Source organism: Marmota flaviventris, chromosome 2 (genome assembly GCF_047511675.1).
Source record: "Marmota flaviventris isolate mMarFla1 chromosome 2, mMarFla1.hap1, whole genome shotgun sequence".
Lineage (NCBI taxonomy): Eukaryota > Metazoa > Chordata > Mammalia > Rodentia > Sciuridae > Marmota > Marmota flaviventris.
In genome coordinates, this window is record NC_092499.1 from 165,079,413 (window position 1) to 165,103,385 (window position 23,973).

Genomic DNA, 23,973 nt, shown 5'->3' on the forward strand with positions numbered 1-23,973 from the left:
CTAGGTTGGTTCCATAGTCTAGCTATTGTGAATTGAGCTGCTATAAACATTGATGTGGCTGCATCACTATAGTATGCTGATTTAAAGTCCTTTGGATATAAACCAAGGAGTGGGATAGCTGGGACTAATGGTGGGTCCATTCCCAGTTTTCTGAGGAATCTCCATACTGCTTTCCATAGTGGTTGCACCAATTTGCAGACCACCAGCAATTCTTGATGATTGCCATTCTGACAGGAGTGAGATGAAATCTTAAGAGTAGTTTTGATTTGCATTTCTCTAATTGCTAGAGATGTTGAATACTTTTTCATATATTTGTTGATAAGTTGTATTTCTCCTTCTGTGAAATGTCTGTTCAGTTCCTTAGCCCATTTATTGGTTGGGTTATTTTTTTTTTTTTTGGTGTTTTTTTTGAGTTCTTTATATATCCTGGAGATTAATGCTTTATCGGAGGTGCATATGGCAAAGATTTTCTCCCAATTTGTAGGCTCTCCTCACATTATTGTTTCCTTTGCTGAGAAGAAGCTTTTTAATTTGAATCCGTCCAATATATTGATTCTTGATTTTACGTCTTGTACTTTAGGAGTCTTGTTAAGGAAGTCAGATCCTAGGCTGAGGTGGTGAAGATTTGGGCCTATTTTTTCCTCTATTAGGCGGTGTGTGTGTGTGTGTGTGTGTGTTTAATGTTTTTCTTTTTCAGTAGGTTAGGGTCGAGGAGGATGGGATTATATGTTTTATTCATCATAGTTTTTCATCTTGATATGTATTAAGTGCTCAAGGAACCTTTGATTTATGAATATACTGCTAATTTCTTTTGGTTTGTTTCCCACCATTGAGTACCTTTTTTTTTTTTTTTTTAGCCTGATGGCTCTAGTGTTGCAGTACCTTCACAACTAGCTCCTGTGTTTCTTGTCTTGCTCCATTTCTCTTTAATTCTGTTTGTTATTCCAAGATACATTTCCTTTAAGAAATATGGGCATTCGTCTTGTTGCTTTCCGGAGAGAAACTTTAACAGAACCTTTATTGTCTGTAGATTAAACCCAACATTTTAGCCTGACTTTATGTACCATCTTGAAACTTAGCCTCCAGAATTTTTATTATTTCTATTCTTAAATAGTTTTTTTCTCTTGCCAAATATTCAATTTTCCATGAATTTATTGAAAGTTCTCAATTTTAAGTTTTTGCTCATTTATCTTTCCCTTCATGGTATAAATAATAATAATGGAATATCAGCAACTTATCTGCCTTATGAAATTCTAATCCAAGTCCTATTTTTAGGGCTAGCTCCAATGCCACTCAAATTAGAATAGAATTCTTTCATCTACTTAGCATATGTAATAGGCACTCAATAAGTGTTGAACTGAATTGTCTTCTTTGTACATTTGCCCTTTTGAGATTGGTATGAGTAATAATTTTCTCATATTTTAGTTGACTCATGGAGGCAAGAGCATTTTATTTATTTTTTATTTCTTATTACAGTCTCTAGATATAGTGCTGTTTTTACTCAGTTAACATTACTAGCTTAAACTTCTACAAATGACAAATTATACTATTAATAAAGAACAAATAGGGCTGGGGATGTAGATGTAGCTCAGTAGTAAAGAGCTCCTGAGTTCAATCCATAGTAGCAAAAAAATTAAATTTGAACGAGAAACACATAATGTTAGTCATTAGTCTTATGGTCTGTTGTTGAAATGCTTCAAACATATGCTAGTCTAAAAGCTATGCTTAAGTTATTGACAATAAGCTTGTAAATTGGGATAAAGACTGACTGTAGACTGTCCAAAATATTAATAAATAATATTATTGTTTCCTCAATATTATAGGTATTTAAAAAAATATGTTAGTAAGGAAAGGAAATGAATGCTGGGAAATATAGAAATAGTCTTGACCTACCATTTGGAAGAGGTGGTGAGTCAGAAAGTGCCCACAAGGGGGCGGGCTCATCTAGATAAATTTGACCAAAGGCTTTTCTTGTTATGCAGGTAAAAATGCCACTTTTACAAATGTATTTCCAGACATGTCTCTTCCCTTCCCCTAGGAAAAAGAGTGGACACTCACCAAAACAATAATTCTTTCCCATTTTCTAGTACATTTATTTTGGATGTATGATTTTTTTTTCCAAAGGGGAACAGAGCTTTTATAGAATGTGAATTGCCTTGCAAGCTCAGACAAATTTATGATTGAGTGCAGACACAAATCACAAATATATCTCTGTGTGTGTGTGTGTGTGTGTGTGTGTTTGGCTTTGTCAAAAGCATTTTCATTTTTTAAGCATTGTCATCTTTTTGTGAGGAAATGTTAAATTTTGCAAAATATTCTTTTTGGATCATTAGTTCCAGGGACAGGCAGTGCTGCATTTTTTATTGCTTCATTGATCCCTGTAGCCTGAGGTTATGAACAGACTTTACTGGTCTTTCCACCACAGGTCATGGCCTCAAGTAACCTTCAGTTTTTTTATCGAGTACCTGTTTTACTTTTGGCCTCAACATTATCACTAGCAAACACTTATTGAGTGCTCCTTTATGTGAAGTTTTTAAAATAGTTTTAGGGAGTAAAGAGAGCATATGGGGTTCAGGTCCTAGCCTTAATGTATTTGACTCAGGGGAATTAAACATTAAAGGAAATCATATCATTTGGAGTATGCTAAAGCAGTGAAATCATCATTGAGAGCTATGGGATAAACTGAATGGAGAAATCCTTCTAAACTCTTCTCAGTTTTTCATGGCAGTCTTTATGGAAAGAGAAGAATTTAAACTAAAAGGATGAAAGTCCTGGGTTTAGTGGCTGGGCCTGTAGCTCAGTGGCAGAGCACTTGCCTAGCATGTGTGAGGCACTGGCTTCGATCCTCAGCACCACATTGAAATAAACAAATAAAATAAGACATTCTGCCCATCTACAACTATAAAAAATTTTATTTTAAAGTTTTTAAATCTGTAAATGGATGAACTTCTTTGTGCCATAGCTTTTTATATGAAGAGGTGGACAAGCAGAAGATACTAGGGCTGATTGGTAATATTTGCTCTATTTTAGGGTATTTAGAATATAAAACTTGTTAACAACAAAATTACACTTTGCTGGTCAAACCAAACTCTTGGTATTAACAGTTTATAATCCCCAGTGGAGGAATATTATAAGTTGATATAGTTAAACAGTGTACAGAATTTAACAAAGTAAAGTAGGCCTTAGAGAAATTAAGTACGTAGCCAGAGTTCCTCCCTGAACCCCTTGCTACACTAATTTGTACTAACTGTGTTTAGGACCAAATGAAAAGAATGTTTTGAAATACGGTGCCTGTTCCATATTTGCATTCATCACAAGCTTTTAAATGTTGGGAATCTCTGAAGACATTATTGAAGTTAATTTGAATGATATTAAATTTTCTAGGATATAGTGCTATCATAATTAGATTATATTTTGTATCCTAGAATATACTTAGCTCTTTTCCTACTCTTTCAATTCTTTTATTTATCTTTACTTTCTAATAAGATTTTATCAATTGGGCCGAGGTTGTGGCTCAGTGGCATAGCACTTGCCTAGCATGGGTGAAGCACTAGGTTCTGTTCTCAGCACCACATATAAATAAAAAAAATAAAGGTCCATTTGCGGGGAGGGAGATTTTATCAATTGAGGGAAAAGGAAAAAGAATATATAGGCATTTTCTTTCCTCTTGGCTGTTTTTAAAAAAATTATTTCCCTTTGCTTTTTAATATGTTTATTTAGTTGAATATAGTTGTGATTCAACAATTTCTAATTTTATGGTTTACTCATAATTATGTGGCCAGATAGATGTGATGTACTTTAAACATCTCACATCAAATTAAGTAACTCATTACTGTATTATTAAGTCAGTATCAAATATTGTTCTTCAGTCTAGAGAGGGTCCAATTTAAATCCAGGTTAAGTGACCCATCCTAATTGTCATGGTGTTTCATTGGCAGGAATAAAATCCAGATTGTCCGTGTTACCTTCTAGTCCTTTATCTGCTATTCCCCACTGCTTTAAGACTTAGTTCAAAGGCCAGTGGAGCTCTGGCATTTAAAAGAAAAAGTGTAATTTTATCCAGAGAAGGTAAATGTATGCCCTAAAATGAAAGAAAGACCAGAGGTCCAGACCATGGCCAGGTGTTCCTAGAAAGAGCTAAATTGGACGACTAAATTGAAAAAGTTTGCCTGCTCTTATAAAGAGTTTGTTGCTGTCTATTTAATTAGCAAAGTCTTAGCTTGTTTATTTATGTGTTTTTAAATATACCCAAGTAATGAATTCATATTCTGTTAGTGAGTTTGTTGGTAACTTTATTGTGTTATTTCTGACATTGAAGTACTATTATAAACATGCTTCTGTGAAGTAAAACTTCCAAATAGCCTTGATTTTCATTCTTCTCTCTGGAATATATTTCCCAGATGGTGATGACTGATTGTGGTAAAGGATGACCAACTCTCCAGTGGATAAAACAAAAGTAGAGTATGAGTATTAAAAAGAAAAAACTGAATTAGTCAAAATTGAGAAGAGTGTGATGCCAAATGACTTTAGAGGATGAGAAGACAGTAAGGAAGTATTACTAATTAAAGCATCAAATGTGACCAATATCAAGATGTATAATTTCTTTATAGATAAAGTAAGAGGCTTCATGTTTGATAGTTAGAGCCTTAGAAGTGTGTTTTTTTGAACAGTAGGCCAAAGAGCATGAAAAAATTCCTGAAAGAAGGATCACTCATATTGTGAGAAATGAATCTTGACTTCAGTTCAGTTTTCATAGAGACCAGCCAAAGATTTCTCAGCAGTTGTTTAAAGACTTGTTTTGGGGACAGAATTCACTTAGGAGTGATGTGCGTAAGAATTACATTTAGGGAAGAACTAAATATAAAAGAACTGGGTGTAATAGCAGGGAAACTGCTTGTAGATAGGCTAGGTTTGGATCATGCATACAAATTGAGTGAGATGTCATTTCAGAGGGTACAAAGCTTGAGTTATTGATAAGGTTCTAATAAAAACATTAATTTCATTTCTTTACAAATAACTTTGTTATTTATTGCTTCCAGGTACATGAGGGGCAAGATAAAATACAAAAGATCCCAGAACAAGCGAATGTATAGTCTTCTTAGAGTGAGATGAAGAGCATATTATAGGAGTTTAAAGGCAAAAAAGCTTCCACTGTGTTTGGGAAGACTCAGGAAACCTTTTATGTAGTTATTTGAGGTCACAGGACTTGAGGATGGGTGGTATTTTAATGTGTGTATGTGTGCTGGGGAATGAGGATTAGTGTGGAAAGTAACATTTTACTGGATGGAGTACAAATGAAGCAGAGAAAGCACTGGCTAGTGTTGAAGGCGTAGACAGGAGGGACAGACTTCTGCTGGAATTTTAGTGATACACAGAGAGAACAATTGCGTGTCATGTTGAATTCATTCAGCAAGTAGTTTTTTCATAGATCCAGCTTTGTCTTTTCTGATCTCTTTATATTTCTCCCTTGTTGATATTTTATTTCCATTTTTTCCTTTTTCTAGATTTTGTATGTACCTTGTTCTTTAACTTGTTTTTGTAACATTTGTTTTTTATTGCTGTATTATTATTATACATATTAGGGGATTCATTGTGCCATATTTATATCTGCACATAAAATAATAAATCTCACATAAATCATGAATCTCATTCCCTTGCACTTTTTCTTTCTCTTCCCTCCTCTCTCCCCCATCTCTGTCTTATTTAGTTGGTCATTTAACTTACTAATTTTCTGTTCTTTTGATATCAGTATTTTGGTTATAATTTTCCCCTTTTATTATATCCTACAAGTTTTGAAGTATTATATTGTTATTATTCATTATTAAATGGTTTTGTGTCCATGTAGATATTTAATCCATAAATTATTTAGAAGTGTCTTGTTTTTTAATTTTCTACTTTTATTGAATTCTAAGTTGATTGTTTAATAGAGAGTGTGTCCTGTTTGATATTGTTTCTTGAAATTTGATGTGATTTAGTTTATATCTTAATGTGTGGTTCATTTGTTATAAATGTTCATATGAGATTATAAGTAATATTTTCCCTCTTATTGTTGAATTCATAGTTCTATAATGCTTATCAACTCAAGTGTTTATAATGTGCTTTTCACAAATATTTCTTAATGTTTTTGTTTCCTTGACCTATTCAGAAATGAGAGAAATATGTTGAAATGTCTCATTATAGAGTATGGGTTTGTTGATTTTTTCCTTTTTGCTCAGTTTTTGTTTTGCTTTTTAAATTTGAGGCAGTTTTTACAGTACATACAAATTTAGAATTTTATGTTTTCTTGGTAAATCTAAACTTTCAACATATAACATGTAGATACCATTTATCTGTCTTAAAAGCTTGATATTGATATATCTTCATTGTTCCTCTTGTTTTTGTGTAGCTTACAGTGTTGTAGGGGAGATAGAAGATTAAAATGCTATGAAAGTAATAATATGCTATTTGCATGATACAAAAATTAATATTGTAGAAAGAGATATGAGACATTTCAGGGGGAAAAGATACAGTTAAGCAAAGAAAGGGGGATTAGGTGTGTTCACAAATGGTTGGTAGGAAGGATCTAGAAGGAGGTCAGGTCAGGTTGCAGTACTAAATAGAATGGCCCTATGAGACTTCTTTAAATGAAGGTCTTTTGGTGGTAAAATTGCTTTGGTTATATACTTACAAATGTCTTTAATTAATTTCTGTCCCTAAAAGGCAGTTTTGTTGATTAATCATTTCTTTAAAGAAATCATACTAACCACTCTCTTCTGCAAATTGAGCTTTTGGGATTTTAGCTGTCATTTTGGTGATCTTTCTTTTCTGTCTGCTCCTTTCCTTTAACTTCTTGGAGATAGATTCTTGTTTTCCATCAGTTCTGGAAAATTTTGAGCCATTTTTTCTTTAAATATTTCCCCCCTTTGTTATGCCTATTTTCTCTAAGTAGACATAGTATATTCTTTCATCCATATCTCGTCACATTTATTTTGTATTTCCCATCATCTTTTTTCTCTTTTGCTTAGAATTATAATAAAATGTGTATTAAATGTCTTTTATGTACATAAAAAATATTGGAAAATTTGTTCAGGGTCTGATGTTTTAAATTCTTTGTTGTGTTCTTTAAATTTATATAACTGTTAAATTTTTTTTCTTATTTTTAAAGGTAAGATTTCCTTAGAATAAAATGCATACATTTATTTGTACAGTTTAATGAGTTTTGACAGGTGTATATAATCAAATAACCCACACTTCTATCAGATACAGAATATGTCCGTTATTCCAGAAAGTTTCTTTATGTCCCTCTATCATTAAAGCTCCTCCATCCCAAGACAACCCTTCCCCGATTCTTTTCACCACAGTTTTACCTGTTATACTTCATATAAATGAAAACATATATTATATATTATTTTGTATCCAGCTTCTTTTAATCAGCATATGTCTAAAACATTATCCATGTTGTTCTATGTATTATTAGTTCCTTTTTATTGCTGAACAATCCTCCATTATTGGTGATATCATAGATTTTTTTTTTTAATTTGTTCTTCTGTTGATAAACATCTGAGTCATTTCCAGGTTTTGGCAATTGCAAATAAAGGTGTTATGGACATTCTTCACAAATCTTTGTATTATATATACACATTTAGATTTCTCTTAGTAATACAATTTAGTTGCTAGGTCAGAGCTAGATTTATGTTTAATGTTGAATTTTAAAATTTTGATTTAAAATTAGAAAGCTGTGATTGACATTCCATAAAAATTCCAGGAGCTAAATTGGATATATTTATTATTAAATGTTTAAACTGATTTTTGAAGTCTTTGAGATGTGTTATTTGAAGTATTTTGATAGGATAAATGCAGTTTAGATCTAGTTCATATAATCCCAGTACTTCATTGTGGGCATAAATTAAATAAAATCAGCATCTGAGTAAGAATAAAAATGATTTAAAGCTGCATAAACCTACTTATGGTGGTTTTACTATTCACTTGTGGAATAATCTATGTTATGAGTGTATTCATCTGGTCTGTGCCATCACTTATACATACTCACTAGACATATACACTAAAACTTTCCAACTATTCTGTTTTAAAGAGAAAAAAAACCCTAAAATTCACATTTGAAAGATTTTCTTTAAAAACAATATTAATACCATTACTTTTTATACCTGTAATGATGTAAGCCCCAGAATACTGGATAAAAATTCTACCAGTTGAATAGCATTATCCTTTGCTGTCTTTAAGCATTTTAGTTTTTTAGGTAATCCCCAGAAATTTGTTATGGTATAAATTTATAACTCAAGCTATAATACAGATCACATGAAATCCTCAATAAAAGCATGGTTCATCCACTTTATTTTTATGTTAAGCTGAAAGATTCTAACTTTTCTTAATTTAAGAAATAAATAAGGGGTTTTATGTAGTATGAAGTTTTATTCTCCGTTCTAAATATGTTTGGTAGTCATTTGAACTGTACTACAAAAATGATTAATGCATACCTACTACAGAAAGATTCGTATAGCTTACAAGAATCATTGTTTGTGGTTTTGGTCAGCAGAGGATGATTTTCTATAGAGGAAAGGGAAAAATCATTGGATATTTCTACATCCAGATTTTCCCTGGTTTCAGTCAATCCAGACACAGAAGAGAATCCTGATATTTCTAGCTAAATTAGACTTTGTTTACCCATAGTTGATACGCTTTAGCCCACAGTGGCTCCATTGTCAGGGGCTGATTTGTGGGAGTTAAACAGAACCAGGTTAGATCTCCTGTATCTAGAGCCATCTTTCCTTGTTTCAGATACTCAGGTATATTAAAGCTTTATGGAGATGTTATTGTATTGTCATGTAGGGCACACTGATCTGCATAAGTGGAGGCTTATGCTGGTTATAATGCTGCTCTTAAACTTAATAAAAGTATATAAGGAAGCTTGGCATTTTTTTAAAAAAAGTGTCATTTCCTTTTTTATTATTATATTAGGATAATCCCATGACATCAATTTTAAGATGCACTCATACTTTTAATATTAATTCTTGTATTTTAGCTATTTGATGTTTGAGTAATTCTGTGCAAAGGAAAGACCATGTTAATGAGACAAGTGATGACAAGTGATAGAATGGTGTGTTGTGGCATATTTCAGTTAGAAAGCAGACTAGAGGTGTAATTTTCTGGTGGGAAGTATCTTGTTTCAAGAAATTCGTTCTTTGTAGTATAGTTTACATATGTTACTTCCTTTGATTCTTACAATAACTGTGTAATTGCTATCTCTAATTTGGAGTAGAGAAAACCAGAAGTAATTACCATTATCTTATGGTTACATTAAGAGAATTTTATTTCTATATTTTCTACAACACTTATATTTTCTATGTAAGCTTTATGTGCATGTGTTTGTTCTGCAGGGAACTATAGTTTATACAGTTGCTTTTTAGTCACAATTTTATCACAAAAGTAATATAAATAGCATGTTTCAGTCAAGGACAATAGGCACATGTGTATCTGTGTGGTGATGTATTTTTAAGTATTTATGGAGTGTAAGGGTGTAATGGTAGCTCTATATAGTAACAGTCATTGTGTGTTTTTTAACCCAAGATTTCATTCCCATACAAATGAGCTCTGTGAAATTATTATGGCAAAACTACCAATGTTTGTCTTTCACTTAATTTATCTGCACTTCATAAAAATGCTTAAATATTACTTCATCATCCTTAAATTTGCTTTGCAGTATGTGAAGTCTATGAAATAATTCTTGAATATTTATGAAGTAATTCTGAATTTTGCAGGTGTTACATACCCTTAGGAATATGTAGCTTTATTTGGAACAGAATCCTCTGTTTTTTGCATGATTTTTCATTTTTTAAAACCAAGTTAAATAAATTCATCTATATAAAAAATCCAGTTATATTGACATCAGTTTTTGTATCTCTCTGCAGTAGTTTTGTTAGGCATGAAAGTTCCAGTGGTTCACCATGTCCTGATTGAAATGCTAGGAGAATTGTTTTATAGGTAATATATGTGTATCAATATATATATGTTGTGTATCCCCACTGTAAAGGTCTATTTTGCAGAATGCTTGGATAAAATCAGCCAGCTGCAGTTGATAAAAAAGAACTAATCCTTAAATGAGTAGATTTTAGGGACTATGGGTATAGCACAGTTATAGAGTGCTTGCTTAGCATGCATTAGGCCCTGAGTTTGATCCCTAGCACCACTAAGAAATGGAGTCTGGGTGGATATTAAGGATCCATACCCCACTTTACATACAAAACACAGAAAATTATATATGTGAGATTATACATCTGTTAATTATCTTGATTTTGCAATTCTGCAACCTATACTTACATTAAAACATGTTGTACAGTGTGTGTGTGTATGTGTGTGTGTACATATGTATATATATAAAACTTTTGTTGGTCAATTAAAAAGTAAGAGAAGTGACATTACTCCATAGAACAGAGGGTGAAATAGGAAAGCTATAATTTGATTATTCACTAGAAGCGATTACCCTTATCTACAGGGATAGATGAAGATTGTAAACTTTATTTTACATTGTACCTGGACTAGAAGAAAAAATAGTATGTAAATGTTTCCAGAACTTTATAACTGGGGAAAAAGGCAAGAAGTGATTTCTGATATATATCCCTCAATAAAACATTTCCAAAAATAATCTTAAGCAACTTTATTTTATTTTTCCTGGTGCTGGAATTCAGGGTGTTATGCACTCTGTGACTGAACTACATCTCCACCTCCACAAAATAATCTTAGGGAAAAAATACCCTTTCTTAACTTTTATGTTGTTGTTCTTGAGAAAAGTTAAGTATGGGAGTTATCTATTTCAACAAAGAAAACTATGCAGCATCAGTGCAGGATCAATACTTTATATGCCTGGTGGTATAATAGTGGTGATAGGCTACCAATTGAAGGTTGTACAAGTTAGAACTCAAATCTTTTTTTATTGACATAATGTTCATTTTAGGTGATCTAAGTTTCTCCTTCAGTAGTTCTGTGCCTATGATATTGTTTTCCTCAGACTGGAGCAGGTGTTTGGCTGATGAGGAACCTATGGGATGGGGGTACTATCACACCTTGTTTCTCAAAGTAGGATCTGTGGATGAGCATCAGCATTATCTAGAAAGTTGTTAGATATACAGTTTTGGCCAGCTCTGAGATTACCCCATCAGAATCTGCTTTTAAACGAATTCTCCAGATGATATGCATGCATATTAAAGTTTGAGAAGTTCTGCTATAGAAGTCATATGACTTGGCCTCTGGATGATGGACAGACATTTCTGTACCCAATGTTGTAAGGAGATAAAGTCTTAGAAATTATTAGAATAATAAAACAAATATTCACCTTTAAGGCATAGTTCTCTTTAGAGATTATCCAATTTCTGTAGTAAAATGTTTTTAATGCATTTCTGTACTTTGTTTTTAATCTTATCCACAAAAGGATATAAACTGTGCTTGTTCAGTGAGATAGTGGATCAAGCTTTTCTCAATGAATTTATGGTCAGGCACCTATCCTTGAAATTTAGGTTCCTGCCATAAGCAAAATTGTTATTCTGGGATGTGACCATGCAAATTTATTAGCTAGAGTGCCCCCATGTGTGGTTAAAGAGAGATTAAGAATATGGTGCTCATTTCAGCTAGTTAACCTTTTTCTATCAAAGTAAATACATCATAGTGTTTCAGTATATTTAGTGGATGCTAGAATTTAGACCAAGAAATGTTACTGTCTAGATATAAGTACCTTCCCCTGTCAAATTTAATGTTAATTTTTTTTTTGCATACTCTACCTTCGTTTTGTTTAAGGAAAACTCTTTTGTTTGCCTTTTGCTTCCAATATTTAAAACCACCCTTCAATGTCACTCAACTTCTGAGATGACTCCAGGAGTGAATTGACATTTCTGGTGGTTGCCTTGGTGTGTCACTTTGTTTTTAGGCAGGAATCCCTCAGTACAGAGTTTTGCTCAGTAGTATAAACAGTAAACCACACAGGAAGGGAAACTATTCTTGTTGAACCTGGGGTTGTGCCTGGCTCTTTCACATATGCTGGGAAGGGGAGTACGGTAGGGTCTAGGGTTTGAAAATCACTGTCAGCCTAAGAACACTATTGTAACTACTATTAACCTAAAGACCTTCCGTAACCTTCCTTTGTAAAATATAAGAAAAAGATTACTTTTTCACAAAATTTTTTCTTGTCCCTACCACACAATTTTGATTTTTTATCCAGTAATTTGTATGGCACACGTGACCCAGAAACCTCTGTGGTAGGAGACAGCTGCACATAGTCACTAAATGTAAAATGTCTTCAACATGTGGGACCTGGGACAAGACATAGAGACATAAAGCTACCTCCTAAGAACATAGAACTTTCTGGCCATACATGTGAGTGATATTAAAACATATTAATGATATAGCAGAGAAGGGACCATACCATAAAGTTTATTGAAGACAAGGAATTATAAGAGAAAATGATGATGTAGTACAAGGTTGTAAATGTCATTTTCTTCATTTACCATGCTGAATATATTACTTTTTGAAGTTTGTATATAACATATTTTAAAAATACTGATGTTAGAGGTGGGATTGTGGCTCAGTGGTAGAGTGCTTGCCTAGTGTGTGTGAGGCACTGGGTTCGATTCTCAGCACATTTTAAAAAAAAATAAGGTCCACCAACAACTAATAAAGTATTAAAAAATACTAATATTGGGATTTATTGGCTCACTTATGCCAAAGATCTTTTTCTCTATAAATTCTCAGTCACAGACTTAATTCCTGAGTTTGGGAGATACTGCTATATATTTTATATTGATTTGATAGTTTTTCCCTATTAGGCTGTTATTGGGCTGGGGTTGTGGCTCAGTAGTAGAGCTATTGCCTCACGTGTGTGAGGCACTTGGTTCAATTTTCAGTACTGCATATAAATAAATCAATCAACAACTAATATACACACAATATGTATATATATATACATATATATGTACATAATTAGTCTTATTAAAGGAAAATCAAATATTGTTAGAGACCCTTGCTTTCATGATGTTTTAGGGGAAAATACATTTTGACTTACACAGGATTTAAATGGCAACTTGCTAATAGATAATTTTAGGAGATTATTTAAGTTTCCACTTAGGATTAGTTCAAATACTGTTGTGATTTTACTGAAAAGTGCTATGTAGTCACATCAGATTGTTCCACACTCATGCCCCTTTTGCCCTACAGGAAAATGACTCAGGCACTTTGGACACGGTGGGCGCTGTGGTTGTGGACCACGAAGGGAATGTTGCTGCTGCTGTCTCCAGTGGAGGCTTGGCCTTGAAACATCCAGGAAGAGTTGGGCAGGTAATTAATTACAGGATTCATACACTAGTTTTCCAAAATGAAACATGAAATTTTCTAGTTCACAATTTTTAAACCACTAGGGATATATTTTTCCCATTAGGAAAAGTAATCATTATTCTTTAACTTTTGTCTAATATAAATTAAAAAAAACTTTTCAACATAATTTCTTAAAAAAATTCTGTCTAGTATTGATAGGGTTCTTTCTGATCTTTACAACTGGTAATCCTAGTTTTACTACTTTCAATGGGCTGAGTACTGACCTGAATATTTAGTAGATATTTAATAGATGTGTGTTGATTTTCATTGTCAATTTTGTGTGTGTATATATGTGTGTGTGTGTATCACTGTCTTTAAGACCAAGCTTTATTTGCTTGCTTTTTAGTTAAAAAAATGATTTTAGAGTTATATTTTTTTATTTTTTTCCATTCAAGTAATCGTAACATTTTGTTTGACATTCTACATCTCTCTTCTGATTAATCATTTTAGGCATTTTGTAGAATAACTAGAATTTCAGGTCACTAACACATGAAATGTAGAAATGAGGATGGTCTGATTTGTGTGACATTTGCTTATTTCCAGATCTCTTACATCTTCTTCACCCCATCCTCCCCATTTCCAACCTTCAGTTTTATATTGAGAATAAAATTTAAAAATTCATTTGAATGTTCTAAGCATTCTGAGTATAACCAATTTGGCCCATTACTTAGGGGCTTAATTAATAAGTGTTGAGTATTGAGTGAACAAATTAATTATTCTCATGGAGTCTTTTAAACTAGTTGCGTGGAGATATTTTTTAAAACTAAGTATTTGGATTTTGTCTTGTGTATGCAGTATGGCTTATCATGCTGTGTGCCCCTCACATATGAGAAAGAGTCAGTGTCACAGTTGCTATGGTTATGATGGTTAGTGATACTTGAAGCAGTATGTCTGATTCAGGGAAGATACCTTTGCAAAGCCCCTAGGAATATTCCTTGATCTTCCCTTTATGTGGACAAGTCACTTACAGTTCAATACTAGGGGGAAGTGGAAGGGAAGAGTAATTACTTTTGTGCTACACTTTGCCTACCATACAGGGGACTTATGGAGAATGATTACCCAACAGTGCTATGAACTCACTACAGAAGTCTTTGTATATCCACAGTATTTTTCCACATTATATAACCTGTGTATTTTTCAAGTTTGGAATAATATACTCAAGCTTGGCATATCGTATTTGGATGCCCTCGTGGAGGAGAGAGAAAAGCCAACAGAGTTGCCTTCATTGCCTAGTAATTCCCATGATTTTCTCATTGTTTTCTGTTTGTTTTAGTTAGCAAGTAGCAATGACAGAACCAAAGATAGTTCTGGACTATGTTACCAGACTATAACATTTAAAAATCTTGAAGCCATTCTACTACCACACATGGGACTATTCTGGAAAAAGAATACTTCTGTAAAATTTATGTGTTTATTTGCTCCACTTGGCTAATTTATGAATATACAACTGTGAGAGCTGAACAAAAAATCAGAAAAGGACATGGGGGAAAGGAGTCAAGGTACTTACAGGAGACGAAGCTGTTTAATTGGATTATATTGCTGGATAAAGGAGATGTGATAAGCCTGAAAATATGAATCATCAGATGAGAGGTAAAGAAGAGTTTTTCACAGAATGAAACAAAATACAAAAGCAAATTGTATCAAAGGTTAATTATTTTTTCAAAATGTGTTGAATTCAGTGCACTTTAAATGCTTAAATTAACTACTTAAAATTTTAGCATATTACCCTGTACTGAAAGCACTGCAGATGAAAAAATAGCAATTTGGATTAGAACTTCCTTCTTTAGTTCACTATAATGATTACACTCACAATTTGGACACAAGAAAGGAATTATTACATTCCACTCCCACTTCCCCTCATGTCACCCCATATAAACACACAATGAGTTTAGTGGGTAAGAGTATGGACTTTAAATTCAGGTAAACCTTTATTCTAATCCCATCTCTCACTTTCCTTTCTCCATACCTTGAGTAAATTACTCAACATCTCTAAGCTCCACTCTCTCTAAGTGTAAAATGAGGATACTAGCTACCTTACCAAGTACTAGAAGATTATATGATGTAACACTTTAAAACTGTGTATCATAGCCCCTAGTTATAACATCCATAGCTACTGTTTATGAAGCACTTGCTTTGTGTAATAGGTTGTTAATTTATGTGATCCTTTGGCAAAACTATGGTAGTGTATATTTTTATCATCTTTATTTTATAGAAGGAGAAACAATGGCTGTTTAGTAATAATAATCACTTATATGACCTACTTTTACTCCACAATAATAACCTTAATAAAATTTTACTACCAGAAAGAAGGAAACTTTTAAAAATTTTATTTTAAAGTCCTGCTTTTGATGTGTTTTCAGCAAAGAAGTAGATAAGAGAGAGATAACATCTTGTTCTTTCTCTCATCTTACCTGCGACTGCCTCAGCCTAACCAATTTCAGAAGGTTAAGAAGGAAGACAACTCGAATTCATGATATTAAGGGAGGGCATTCTAAAGGGAATTTGCTTAGAAGAAACAGAGGGAAGCATAAATATTCTTACTTTCCTAGGGAGACGACTTCCACTGGCTTACTAAGGGGTATTCTTGTAGATTTTTGTACTAGTTTTTTTTTTTTTTTTTTTTTGAGTGCAGACTCCTGGTCAAAGTAATTGAGAGGAATGGAAATGATGATGGGAAAATGTTCAGAGTTTTCAATGAAGAATGATGAACCTTTCCACTAGGGTCTTGTGTTCTCTGAGACTTTGTCTGCCCTAGCACCTGCTGCAAAGAGTACCAGTTGAATGATTACTGTACAAATCTGCTAGTATTATTCTGAACTCCATGTGCTAAATCACTTCTAAAGGGCTTTCAGTTGCCACACTGGCCCAGCAGTTTTGGGAAATGAAACTAAGGCATGTATTTTAGAATCATAGTGTTTTCAAAGCCTGTAACAGATTTCCCACTGTTTGTCATATTTGAAGTGTCTTGTTGAGTTCTTGGTTCTATTTTTTTTTAACAAGACTTTTGTTAGTAAAAACTAGAAAGGGCAACTGTAGGTCACATGAATAAATATCCTGGATTCTGAATTATTTCTCAAGGAAAGTGATTAAGAGAGGAGGGGAGGTTGTTTGTCTGAAAATCTTGGGGAATAGCTCACAATTATATGGAAGTTAAGGTATTTCCAGAAATCAGAACCAAGACTAGTAGATAGAAGTTATAATCAAGCAGATATTTGTTCAATCCAAGGATTCCATCAGTGGAAAATGTCCAATAGGGGAATATGTTGTCACATTAGGTAGTTAGATCCTATGCCTGGGATGTTTCCTACTCTGGGTAGAATATTGGAGCAACTGAGTTGTAAGGTCCTTGTGAAAAATAACAGAATATCAAAGTAAGCTGAAATCTTCCTGGCCACCAGTCCCAGTCTTAGCCTAGTCCTTAGAAGTGAGTTCCCAGAAGATAACAGTACTTTTCATGGGAGTATCTTTTTCTCTATCAGTGACAGTGAATACTGAATGTATTATTGTAACTTCCTTTTTTTTTTAAATTCAACAATATGTTTGGAGATATTTCCATATCCATTCCTAAAGATTTTTAAAAATCTACTTGTTTTATTTTTAACCTGTGCAACAAATTCCATGTATTTCTCTGCCAAAGTTTATTTAGCCTTTCTTTATGGATAGAAATTTAGTTTTTTTTCCCCCCTGTATTTCATTCTTACTAAGCATGTGGTAATGAACTCGTTGAGTTGGCTCCTTGTATTTTTGCAATAGCTAGCCAAAGGTTTTTACTAATTCTCTTCTGAGGAGTGAAAAAGTTATTAGTTATGAGTCCCCTCTCAAAGACAGAGAAGTCATTGTGGATGTTGTGGTGATGAATGTAGACATTCTGGAGAGGATTATTTGAAACAAAATAGAAATGATTGTTAAAATCTTTTATATAAATCATAATAGTTTACTGTGTTCCTGGTCATTTCAGACTGATAATCTGTTCTACCACCTAACAAAGTGATTAGCTCAAACAGGTCTTTTTCCTTTCTTTCTTTTCATATGGCAGAATCTAGCACAGTGATGAACATATACTGAGCCCTGTGGTATAGAGTGGTGTGAAGTTCCTATTGTGCTACCCAAATGGAGGCATGGAATAGGACTCCTGAAACAGGATTTCCTAGACAGTGGTTAGAAGGATTATCTGCATTTCTGTACTCTAAGGCCATGTCTTCTCTCAGACACTGAACCAGACAGAATCTCTAGAAATTAGGGTTCTTATCAGCAAGTTGCCCAAGTAATTCAACATGCACTAGTTTAAAAACCACCTGTTTTAAGGCAACCACACTGATTTCAAGAGACCAGAAGAGCAACTAGCTAACGAACTACAAAAGGAAAAAGTATTTGCAGGGAAGGAATACATTGCTGATGAGATCAAAAAGACTGTATTTTGCTATTTTCTGAGAATGTTTGGATAGGTAGAATAGCTGCAAATGTATTATTTATTTTAATTAATTAATTAGTGTTATTTTTTGATTTGCATATAATATTTGTACATATTTATGAGGTATAACATGATATTTTGATTTATGTATACTCTGGGGTTATCAGAGACTGAGGAGAATAGGGAGGAGATGGGTGGGGAGAGGTTGGTAAACAAGTACCATATTACAGTTAGAGAGGAAGAATAACTTATGGTGTTTTGTGACACAGTGGAAGAAATATAATTAATACTATTGTATTGTATATCTCAAAACAGAAGAAAATGTGGTTTTGAGAGTGTTAAAACCATTGCATAGTTTGCATAGACTCTTTGGCATTATCATTAAGTTGTTCTACATCATTAGTAAACCAGACTTTATTAGATGGGCATGACTTTGTTTCTTCTGTTGAAAGCTGATAATTACATATAATATTCCTGAAATATTATATCTCCCCATTTCCTTTTTTCCTAGGCTGCTCTTTATGGATGTGGCTGCTGGGCTGAAAATACTGGAGTTCATAATCCCTACTCCACAGCTGTGAGTACCTCAGGTATTTGCTGATTTCATGACCATTTTTCATAACTGCAACCCTGTCAGTCATTTAATGACTAAAAGCAATATTTTTAGGGAAACATAAAATATGTTGTAAGACACTACATATACAAAAGCTTTGATGTGTGTAAAAAGATCTTGAGTTTTGGGGAGGTTTTAAGGATTGTTTAGTATCACAGTGTAAATGGTTTGCTAACATTTTTAGTTCAACTCTGGAGTTAAGTATAACTTAATTATTTGTATATCAATGTATTTTTTTCTGTAATAGCCCACAACAGTGTCAAATGGATGAAAATGATATATAAACACCAAATAATTTACAAAATTAACAGATCTTTTATTGTATTTAAAATTTTTTTTAGTTGTCGATGGACTTTTATTTTGTTTATTTATATGCAGTGCTGAGAATTGAAGCCAGTGCCTCACACATACTAGGCATGCTTTCTACCACTGAGCTACAACCCCAGCCAGCAAGAGATAATCTCTTGAGTAAAATGTTGACATAAAACATAAAAGGTTATATTTCAAAATGTATAGTTTATAACACCCACTATTCCTCTCACTACACTTCTAATAAAATATAGACTCTCTTTTTGTGCTATATTAGAAAGTCATTATTATTTTATGAGAGAGAGAGAGAGTGTGTGTGTGTGTGTGTGTAGGGGTGGGAAATAGGGGGCTTCAGGGAGTTTTAATAGGCAGAACGATTTTCTATTTCCAAATTTTTATAACACTTGTACTAGATATATTCAATAGCTTTTCTTTTTATATGGTGATGCTGCCGCTTAAAATTATATTAGTTCCTCGCATTACCACGTTATCCTTCAAGTTATAGTCCTGTTCTTTTCTCCCCAGTATTCTCAGCTTTATCAGCTAGGTGGACAGATGTGACTGCTTTCACTTCCTTTTTTTTTTCTTCTATTTCTTTCCACATTGATTTCTGCCCAACATAGTGATAAACTGCCCACTGGGTCCAGTAGCCCACCTCTGCTTACTGCTTATTCTTTCTGTGGTCTTTGATGCAGGTATTGCCTGTAGCATAGAACCTGAAACTCTCTTGGTTTGTTCTGCTTCTCTGACCTGCTGCACTTTGGCCTTCTTCACAGATTCTTCTTTTTAGTCCTTCTTCAATAATAATCTCAACTTGGTCCTCTACTAGAGTCTCTCTTCTCCCCTCTTGATGACTTATTGTTACTATAGTTGTTCTCATAATTTCAGTTGGTCTCTCTTTGATATTGCCTTCCATATCTGTGTCTATTCTGGACATTACTCTTGTTTTTTTTTTGGGGGGGTGGGTGGTGTACCAGGGACTGAACTCAGGGGCACTTGGCCACTAAGTCACCTTCCCAGCCCTATTTTGTATTTTATTTAGAGACAGGGTCTCACTGAGTTGCTTCGTACCTCAATTTAATGAGGCTGGCTTTGAACTTGTGATCTTCCTACCTCAGCCTCTTGAGCCGCTGAGATTATAGTTGTGCACCACTGTGCCTGGTATGGACATTACTATTGAAGTCCACATGAGTTCTTTCATGAGTCCTTCTTGTTGTACATGCCCCTATGAATATCATATATGTATGTCAGACTCAGTAGGTTGAACAGAACAACTTATTCTTTATCCTCAACCCATGGCCACCTTTTACCTGAATTTCCTAGCTTTTTTATTGCCCCTTACTAACCTATTCTTTGCTTAGCTTGAAATCTTGCCACAATTCTCAAGTTTGTTGCTTCTTTCCATTTCTACTCACCTGATCCTGCTATTTCAGACCTGTGTTCCCCTGCCCACCTGTTGTGGCTGCCTGCTGACTTCGCTTCTTTCCTTGCATCAGTGAAACAATAAGATTATGAGCCACTGGCCTACTGGGTGAAGTTTGGACACAATGTAATGTTGAATTTAAACCATTCTAATATAATTGGGAAAAATTTTGTTTTTAGTCTTTTATTTAGAGAAGATAAGCAGAATGTAATGAGTTAATTTCTAAATTTAATATTAATGGAATCTGAAAATCTTGATGTATAGTATTTATGAATTAGCCAGTGTAAACAATTAAGTTTGCTCCTGTGTGTATGGAAAATAGTTGTATGTGAAAAAACTGTAGTCTAAAACATATAATTCCTTGTTTCATTTTTTATTTTCTCAAAGAGATTTTAGTTGGTATCATATATTGTGTCGATTTTTTTTTTTGGTTAATATGTATTTCTGTAAGTTAAGTTTATTGTCTAGATGTTGCTCTTATATATAGGTGTGAGGAACAGAAGTATATTTTAAATCAAGATTCTGAGTACCTGCCTGGGCCACTTTGAGATTACGTTCCCTTGAGTTTATGTACCTCCATAGCCCAACACACTTTTTAAAAATTAGTGTCATAGAAGTTGGATAAAAGCTTACTTTGTCAATTTAATTCTATTAAGAGGAGTGTAATTTAAAGCTAAAATTATAAAAATGAGGTCTTTCCTTTTTCGTCTTGGATATTTTCTCATTTGTCCAACTGCATTAGTTGAGATAGTTCCATATGACTAAAGATACTTTTGAGTTACCAGATTATGACATCCAGAGTAGCCTTTTAACTTTGATATCCAGCTTATCATATTGCATCTTTGCAGGACTGGTGAGACGTTAGGGTCATGTGGTTATGCTCAGAATTCTCTATCCCTGGGAGTTGATGCCTATATTAAAGGCCTCAACTGATAATTGCTGTCTGCCTTTGCAAATAGCCTCCCAGGCCGGCATCACCATAGCAACTGGGCCATCTTGACCTGTACCTTTGCACAGGCAGTTCACAGGAGAATGCAGACATGAGAAAGTCAGAGGCCATGATTCAAATCATCATTCCCCACAAAGACTTGTGCCTCAGACTGTTGTAGAAAATCCAGAAAACTGATCAGCATTTTGGGTTTATGTATCTTGGAAAGTGATAATTGAAAAGCAGGATAAGCAGGATAGGACTCTATTGAGGCCAGAAAGGTGATTTGGTCATTAGCTTAGGGGATAAACTCCACCATCTTTTTCTCATTGTTGGTTGGGAAGGAATGAGTTGAGGGATAGAGTGACAGGAGCTGATCTTGTAAACTCTTGACTAATGTTCTGGTGTCAAGGGAATTTGCCTCATTAGGGATGGAGCAGAGCAAACAACTTGGTTCTTGTCCAGATTTACTAACTGTCGAACCTGAGCAGGGCATTATTTGTACAATAATGTGCAATATTATTTGCACATTATTTGGAATAATATCTACCAGTGCTGTGAGAACTGAATGAGATGACATATGGAAGATACTTAGTGTACGTCTTCATCCAGTGTTCCATTGAATCTCAGTCACTATCTTTTATAAAACACACTATTATTTTTATACCTCTAAGAAAAGGAAAAATGCAGCCAGTTGAAGCATGATACACTGCTTTCTCATCACTTAATTTTTTAAAATATTTTTTATACCTTTATTTTTATATGGTGTTGAGGATTGAACGCAGTGCCTCCACATGCTAGGCAAGCACTCTATCATTGAGCTACAACCACAGCCCCTCATATCTTAATTTTTGGTTGTTACTTTATAAGTAAGTATAGAATTGGGTAATGAGAATTTTTTACTTCACTGATAATAAATTCACACCCCATTGCTATTTCCATGCCTTCCTATATACATAATCATTTTAAATTTCAGTTCTATATCATACTGTAATCATTTGAAACACATCTTAAATAGCAAGTAAACTGAACTCATGTAGTTCTAACATGGAACATACTGAACAGTCAACCAACAGGAACATGAGGCAGTGGCAACTCCATTACCACTGCAGCCCATAGGCAGCATGGGAGGATGCCATCAATTGTAATGAACTCCTGATACCAGAACTTTTAAATATGAAAAAAGTGGAATTTGGAATTGACAGTCTAAAGATTTTCTTATTTTCAGCTTTTTGTGTGTGTGTGAAAATGAAAAAACGATTCAGGCCCTTTCAAAAGCAGAAAGATAAATGCTTGAGGAAAGAAGGGCCATGGGTATATTTGTGTCTCCTATGTGTCTGGCACAGAACCTTGCACATGGTAAAGAGTCTAATATACAAATAAAAATTACTAAATGCATGTGTGATTCCAACCTCTTCTAGGATGCTTACTTTTTCTAAAAAATTATGTACCATAGAATTTTTAAAAATAGCATTTAAAATATGATTCAATTTTGCCAACTTTGTATTCACACATAATTTTTCAGTAGCACATCAGATGCATGCTCTAAGATAACATCTGTGCTTTGTCTCTGGCTATGCAAAGGAAGAGCAAATAATCAGGATTAGAAGATCAGAGGAGGAAAAAATCAGATTAAATTTATGCTCTGGTTGACCTTAATTTTGGTCTTCTGTTATTTGTCCCTCCCTCCCTCCCTTCCTTCCTTCCTTCCTTCCTTCCTTCCTTCCCTTAAAGAGAAATAGTGAGTCCAGAGGGTATTAATGGTATCTGATTGGAGGTCAAAAGATGTAAGCTTCAATCTGTTTCTTAAAGGGTTCTGATGTGAAGACAGATAGGCTACCTGATTTCTGTTACGAGGCCCAGTGATTTATGATTTTCTAGGTCCTTGGCTTTTTTAGGTCTTGGTTCTGGACAGTCCTAGGAACCTGAGGGCTGTGAGAACTATTACTGTGATTACTAGGAGTTGTTTTAGAGCTGAATGGGATTTTTTAAAATGCAAAAATTAAGAACAACCTTATACCTTAATATTTTTGAGCTCATGCTTTAGGTCTTCTAGTGAAGGACTGGAAGAGTTTTTTTTTTTTTCAGTTTCTCAATATAAGGAGCTACCAAATGTCTCTTGCTCCTCTATGGAAGATTGTTCAATGGGTCTGTGCTCCAAAACTCCCTCAAGGGACTTTTCTCAGAAGGGGAAGAGGCACCTTCCTGTGAGAGGGAATTTAAATGACAGCAGGAGCCAACATGAGAGTGTTCCTGAGATGTCTATAAGTGCTATGTGGTTACTGCTTTTTAGGGATGGGGAGAAGACAGTCAGGAAACCATACTTCAGCTTCTTTCTCTGTGCAAAAGGCACCGTTGGTGAATAAAAGCCTAATAATACTCAGGACTCTGTGCATGTTACCTAGGGATTCATTTTTCCTTCTGGTTCTTTACACATTTCTTAACATCTTCAAGGTGAAACTTCAAGGAATTGTCAGCACTTGAGATTTGTTATTTTTTCTAGTTTCTTCATTTACTCCCCAGTCCCCGTTTTTTTTGTACTTGGGGTTGAACCCAAGGGCAATTAACCACTGAGCTACATCCTTAGCCCTTCTTATTTTTTATTTTGAGACACGGCCTTGTTAAGTTGCTGAGGTTGGCTTTGAACTTTCCATACTCCTGCCTCACCCACCTGAGCTGCTGGGATTACAGGCATGAACCACCATGCCCGGCTTCATTTATTATTTTTTTGTGGGGGCAGGGTACCAGAGCTTGAACTAAGGGACATTCGACCACTGAGCAACATCCTTAGGCCTATTTTGTATTTATATTTTATTTAGAGTCTCACTGAGTTGCTTATCACCTTGCTTTTGCTAAGGCTGGCTTTGAACTCACGATCCTCCTGCCTCAGCCTCCTGAGCCTCTGGGATTACAGGTGTGTGTCACTGTGCCTGTTT

General features: G+C 34.3%; 1 protein-coding gene across 5 annotated transcripts in view; it reads left to right on the plus strand.

Annotated features, from left to right (window-relative positions):
- The window catches only part of Tasp1 (taspase 1), a 282,779-nt gene that overhangs the window by 94,742 nt on the left and 164,064 nt on the right, over window positions 1-23,973 (plus strand). For 4 of the 5 annotated variants that reach the window (XM_027921784.3, XM_071608720.1, XM_071608721.1 and 1 more), the window contains 2 exons: window positions 13,198-13,317; window positions 18,276-18,354. In XM_027921784.3, coding sequence (XP_027777585.1) covers window positions 13,198-13,317; window positions 18,276-18,354 — 199 coding nt within the window. The remainder of the gene's footprint in view (window positions 1-13,197; window positions 13,318-18,275; window positions 18,355-23,973) is intronic. The other variant, XM_071608719.1, reaches the window with a different exon arrangement.